Raw genomic sequence first — 6,323 nt, 5'->3', positions numbered from 1 at the left:
CTTGCGGCTCAGCCTCCCTGACACGTCCTTGCCGCCCCCTCCGGAGCGTGGGGGGCAGCGGCCGGAGCCGAGGGCTGGCAGGGCAGGGTGGGACCCACGGACACGAGCTCCATCCCGTGGGCATCGAGGGAAGCGTCCGGGCCGCAGCGGCCACCGCTGGAGGGCACAGGGCACGCAGCGGCCAGGACACGGCGTGGGGTCGCTCCTCTGCACCCCAGCACAGGGGACAAGATGCCCCCCGCCCTGGCACGGCCCAAGTCCCCTGCAGCTGTGGGCACACCACCACGTCCCCAGCACGGGGGGATCCTGCCAAGGGCACCTGAGACGCCCACGTCAGGCTGAGCCACACTCCCAGCTTTAATCCCACCGAGGAACCCACCCGCAGCTGGGGGGGCGTGATCAGGAGGTGCCACGGATGGGAGCGGGGGGGGAGGGTGACAAAGCCACGGTGGCATCAGCTTGTCCTCGGCTGGTCATGGGACGGTGACAGGGCCACGGCTGGGGTCGAGGGGGAGGGTCCCAGGCAGTGACTCTCATGGCTTGTCCTGGAGGTCCGTGGAGATGAGCACGAAACCCTGGGGGGGGGAGGCAGGGTAAGAGGGGGCGGATGGGGCACATGGGGGGCGGAGGGATGAGGGCACAGTGGTGGCACTCACCTCCTGCAGCGACAGCTGAGGGTCCAGCAGGCTGAGCCCGTGCGGGATGGGCAGGGGGATGCCAGCCTGGAGCCGCTCTGCAGGGGGAGAGCAGGGCATGAGCTGGGGGGGGAAGAGGTGGGCGCAGCCTGGGGGCAGCTGAGGTTAGGGACACAAGGACAGGACTGGGGACAACGACTCACTGTTTGCCCGGGGGATGCCAAAAAGCCACAGCCCAAACTTGAGGAGGTTCTCCACCCTCTTCACCTGCGGCACAGGACAGGCATCCCCTGAGCCCAGGCTGGGGCTGGCAGGGCTGAGCCCCATCCCTGGCATTCTGGGCCTTGCCTAGGGTCTACTGCACCCCCAGATACCCTCCCCCCTGCACCCAGAGCAATGCAGAGCCCAGGCCTGCCCTAGGGTGCCCCACGATGTGCCCAGCACAGCCACTCACCTCCACTGGGCCCACGTTTGATGCCACCTGTGTCACGCTGAGCCTGCAGGGTGAGAACAGGGTGAGAGCCAAGCGTGGGCACAGGGACTGGGCAGTGCTGGCAGCCCAGCAGGTCGGGTTCAGCCAGGGCAGTGGGCACTGCCATGAGACAGGGTCTGAGCTGGGGGATGGAACTCAGGGAGGCAAATGGCCAAGGTGGGTAACAAGGGCAGCTCCCTGGGCACATCCCAGACCATGGGGCTGGTGTCTCACCCAGTCAGCTTCACTGTGCCTCCCAGCCTGCTCCTGGTGATCCTTGGCTTCGCAGTCACGTTGGCATCCTGCAGCAAGAAGAGAGGTTGAGAAGACCAGGGCAGTGCCCACAACTCTGCACCACCCAGCACCATCCTGCATCACCCAGCATTACCCAGTGCCCTCCGGCACTGCCCTGCATCACGAAGCACCACCCAGTGCCACCCAGAATTGCCCCAGCACCAGCCTGCATCAACCAGTGCCACCTAGCACTGTGTCAACATCACCTTGGCATTGCTCAGTATCACCCCAGCATCACCCAGCATTGCCCATCTTTGCCACCCAGCGTCACTCCAGCATTGCCCAGCATGCCCCCGTGCCATGGCAGCAGCAGCCACTCACGATGCTCAGCAGGAAGGCAGGGACACGGGTGGCATTGGGCAGCACCACGAAGGCCTCGGCGGAGCCAAAGAGGGTCCCATGCAGGGCATGGGGGTGGCAGGAGACCAGGGGCTGCTGGCGGGCCCAGAGCTCCAGCTCCATGGGGTGGTCTGGGTAGCGCTCCTGTAGCTGGGGGGACACAGGCTGGGCTGGCACAGAGCCACACTGGCACTGCCAGCACTACCGGCACCAGCGCCACCTCCCACCTAGTTCCCACCACTCTCCAGGACCCTCACTGGAGGAGGAGACAGGACATGGGCAGGTGAGGTCCCATCATCATCATCATCATCCTGCCCTGTGCTGGGGACAGGCAGGGTCCTCTGCTGCCTGAGTGCCAACTTGCATCCCATCCTGCCCACGTCCCCTTCCCCCTGCATCCCAGCCCTCCTGATCCCATCCCCTCTCCTGGCCCTCCTGCATCTCATTCTATCTCCAGGCCATCTCCTGTTCCATCCCACCTGCATCTTGCCCCTTCCTCCCCTGTCTCACCCCATCCTCTGTCCCTCCTGCATCCCATCCCCTGTCCCATCCCATCCTGTCCCTCCTGCATTCCATCCCCTGTCCCATTCCATCTGTGTCCTGTCTCTCCTGTATCACATCCCATGTCCTGTCCTTTCTGCATCTCATTCCACTTCCATGGCATCCCCTGTCCCATCCCACCTACATCCTGTCCCTCCTACAGCCCATTCCAGCTTTGTGGCATCCCCTGTCCCATCCTACCTGCATCCTGTCCCTCCTACAGCCCATTCCAAGTGGCATCCTTCTTGTGTCCTACCTCCTGCATCCCAACCCCTGTCCCATCCCATCCCTCCTGCATCCCATCCCACCTATGCCCATCCCATGTTCTGGTCCTTCTGCATCCCATCCCATGCCCCATCCTGCCAATGTCCTGGACCTGTGTCCCCTTCTCCCTGTGCTCCATCCCACCCTCACCCACCTGTGGGCAGAGCAGTCCCATTCTCTTGGTCCTCAGCTGGAGTGGGAACTGCTGCGGGAGCTGAAAGGCAGCAGAGGGGTCACAGGATGGGCACGAGTGGGCACAGGAGCACCTCGGTGGCACCCCAGGGGAGCCATCAGCCCCCACAGCCATGGCTGGAGCTGTCCCTACCATGTCACTGGAGATCCTCTTGTGCAGGGCCCCAGCCATGAAGTAGGTGAAGGTGGCAGAGTTGGCAACACTCTCGCTGACAGCCAGCAGCAGCATGGGCTCGTGTGCCCTGGGCAGAGCAGTGGGCAAGGCCATGGGCAGGGACACGGGCAGGGATAGGGGCAGCATTGAGGATGGGCTCTGCTGGAACTTGCCCACCATGAAGAACTCCCCCTGCACAGACAGACAGATGGACATGAGGCTCAGCCAGGTATGCCTGTGCCCCTTTGCCAGAGCCAGCCCAGGGGTGCCCGGGGTGACACTACCTTGAGGTCGACGTCCCCATGCCCTGCCCTGATGGTTGGTGGTCCCAGCAGGGAGTAGTCGATGGCAACAAAAGGGTCCAGCTGGGTGGACACTGCAGGGACACAGAGATGGTTTGGGGCAGTTGGACCCCCAGCCCCTCTTGCAGCCCTGATTTGAGGGGACAGAGCCCCACAGTGGGATCCTGCAGGGCCCCCCTGGACCACCCTATCGTGTCCCCTCCTGCCCCAGCCCCAGTGCCCAGCGTGCCCTCACCCACCGTTCATGTGCTTCAGGGCAGCCTCCAGCCTGTGGACACCCCTGCGGAGCTCGGAGCAGAGCTGGAAGCAGAGCAGAGCATCAGCAAGGACACGAGTGGGGGTCCCCAAGCTGCTCCCTGGGCCTGCCGTGGTGAGAGGGGACAGGCACAACACAGGGCCCAAGCACCCACCTTCTTGTTCAGCTCCTGCCGCAGGGGTCTCTGCACCAGCGGTGCCAGCAGGTTGTAGAGCCAGCTGTGGGGCAGAGCAGGGTCCTCATGTCACCCTGGGATGTCCCACAGCCTCCTTTGGCCAGGGGCACCACAGCGTCCCCATGTGCCAGGGACAGGAGGGGGACAGGGGCCATGGCATCACCTGTGCCCATGGTGAAACTGCATGTGCAGGTCGGTGCCTTGGGCATCGCAGCTGGCACTCCACACCCTGGGCCGGCCACCGCCGTCGTCACCCACCCCCAGCACGGTCACCACGGCCAGGTCGCGAATCAGGAGCTCGACGGAGCCCTTGTCCTGGCTGGGGACAGAGCGGGTGAGCAGGGGCATGGCCTCAGGCCACCCTGAGCCACCCGCCTGCCCTGTGCCCGCTGTAGGGGTGACTCACATGGCACCCAGCCGGGCTCCCCAGTCGGCGCTGAGGCGGACGCGGGCATGCTGCACCCTCAGCCCCACCCCCACGTCCTCAGCGAAGTCCAAGCTGGAGTCGTTCAGCTGCAGCTCGTGGACGTGGATCCTGCAGGGCACAGGCAGCCTGGGCTCACGGCTGCGCCTGGCACATGGCAGTGGTGGGCACAGCCATGGGCACAGCAACGGGGATAGTGATGGGCACAGCAATAGGGACAGCGATGGGGACAGCCATGGGGACAGTGATAGGACAGCCATGGGGACAGTGATAGGACAGCCATGGGGACAGCAAAGGGACAGCGAGGGGAACAGCAATGGGGACAGCGATAGGGACAGCAGTGGGGACAGCGGCGGGGACAGCCATGGGGAGGGACCTCACCGGGGCACACGATAGGAGAGCGTCCCCAGCAGCGGGAGGCGGTGGGACCCGGTCAGGTTCAGCTCATGCTCCTTCTGCAGCAGCGCCTGCAGCAGCTCCAGCCCGAAGCGCCGGCCTGGGCGGGGAGAGGATGTGTTGGGGGGCACCACGAAGGGGTTGGGATGCCAGCGAGGCGAGCAGGCAGGGCCAGGATACCCCTTCCACCCCGCCGTGCCAGGCTGTCTGGGCAGTGTCCCGCTCCGCACCCTCCCCAGTCCCGCAGCCCATGGTCGGGGGCACACAACTCACCGAATTCCAGCGTCCTCCGGGTCAGCCAGGCCCTAATGCCAGGGCTGGTGCCAGCGGTGGGCACAGAGGCAGTCAGCAGCAGCAAGAGGCAGAGCCGTGGCATCCCTTGTGCGCGCTGGGGACGATGCTGGCACCTGCAGGCTGGTACAGTGGGCATGGCTGCGGGTGCCCAGTCAGAGTGGAGACCCTGTCCACGCAGCCCGGGACTTATAGTGGGGACAGGGAGCCCAGGGTGACATCAGCACACGCCAGGGCCCCCGCGGCACTGCGGCCACCGAAAGCCCAGCCTTGCCCAACGGCTGACTCAAAGGGGAAGCCAGCTGCCCTGGCCTTCCCCACCCGTGCCCATCGTGGGAGCAGAGGAAGGCAGGTTCCCACGCCGCCTCACTGCTGCACCCTGCCTGGGGCTGGCAGCGAGCTGGGGGCATCATCCAGGGCTCCCCATGGGGTGCATGTGGGGACAAGCAGGGACACGTCTGGGCCAGGACCGCAAGGGGCTTTGGCTGTGCCCATCCTCGGGGTGCCAGGAGGGCTGCATGGCAGGGACAGGCCTTGACCCTCTTCTCCCACGGGGCAGCAGCTGCTGGCTCTTTGGGAAGGGCTCTGGAGACCCAGCACGGGGCCAGCTGCACCTCGGCAGGGGTCAGGGTGGCTGGGACACAGTGGCAGCCCCAGGGGCTGTGGGAGTGACAGGAAGGAACAGGATGGTCAGAACGGGAGCAGAGCCCTGGGTGTGTGTCCCCCAGAAAGCCTTAGCTGCAGGGGAAGACCCCACTCATGTTCCCATCCCCACTGTCACTGAGGCTGTCCCCCAGCAGCAGTGACCCCTCCAGCTGGATGGTGACATGGGCTGTTGCTGCCAGGGGTCCAGCTGCCCACCTGAACCCAGGGCACTCAGGGATCCTTCCAGCATGGTGAGGGCACACAGCGCCCCTGGCATCCTCCCTGCAGGGACCACAGCCCCACAGGGGCCACGGACCTTGCAGACCCCTCACAAGCATCTGGCCTCTTGCCAGAGACCCCAAGTGCCACCAGTGATGGCCACAAATCCCAAAGGCCAGCGTTGCCCCCAGCCCCATGCCCACCACAGCCTCTCCATCCCCTGCACCAAACCTCACCACGGTGGCCAGGGATGGCAGTGCCCCGTGCCATGGGCGCTGCGGGTCCTGCCGTGGGTGCCATCTCCTGCATGTCCCCGGGGCTGTGCGTGGCAGCGAGCAGCAGGGACTGGCTCCTGACACCAATGTCCACCCCGGGGTGCCCGAGCTGGTCGGACCAGGATGTCACTTGGCTCCCCAATCCCTTCCGGGATGAGTCAGCTCCCAGGAAAACATACAGGGAGCTGATGGGGCACAGATGCCCGCAGGGCTGGGCCCCCTGCATCCTGGTGCAGCCATGCCCAGCATCCCAGCACGTGCCAGCTGCTGCCAGCCCTGCTCTGCAGCTCCACACAGCACCTTCCCCTGCTTACCTGCTGTCCTGGCAGTGCCAGGCCCTGGGGCAATGCCACATCATGTCCTCATGCCCTGATGTCCCCATCCATGCTGGATGGTGGCCAGGGCAGTATTGCCAGAGCCTGTCAGTCATGGGGCACTCAGGGCTTGGGC

The 6,323-nt window shown here is 65.4% G+C and overlaps 1 protein-coding gene across 1 annotated transcript; it reads right to left on the bottom strand.

Moving 5' to 3' along the window:
• Positions 1-496: 496 nt before the first annotated feature.
• Positions 497-6,099, bottom strand: LOC135188088 (bactericidal permeability-increasing protein-like). Its single transcript, XM_064167314.1, has 16 exons — positions 5,835-6,099; positions 4,717-4,875; positions 4,429-4,543; positions 4,030-4,158; positions 3,787-3,942; positions 3,603-3,666; positions 3,432-3,492; positions 3,175-3,266; positions 2,870-3,082; positions 2,699-2,758; positions 1,723-1,890; positions 1,342-1,409; positions 1,090-1,132; positions 839-902; positions 657-733; positions 497-575 (listed from the first exon to the last, which is right to left on the bottom strand). Exons 1-16 carry the CDS (start codon positions 6,097-6,099, stop codon positions 534-536), a joined length of 1,776 nt encoding a protein of 591 aa, XP_064023384.1. The 3' UTR covers positions 497-533.
• Between the last annotated feature and the right edge of the window lie 224 nt (positions 6,100-6,323).

This window comes from Pogoniulus pusillus, chromosome 29 (assembly GCF_015220805.1).
Source record: "Pogoniulus pusillus isolate bPogPus1 chromosome 29, bPogPus1.pri, whole genome shotgun sequence".
NCBI classification, from domain to species: Eukaryota; Metazoa; Chordata; class Aves; order Piciformes; family Lybiidae; genus Pogoniulus; species Pogoniulus pusillus.
Note: the sequence above shows the minus strand (reverse complement) of the source record. Positions and strands in the feature narration are given on the sequence as shown.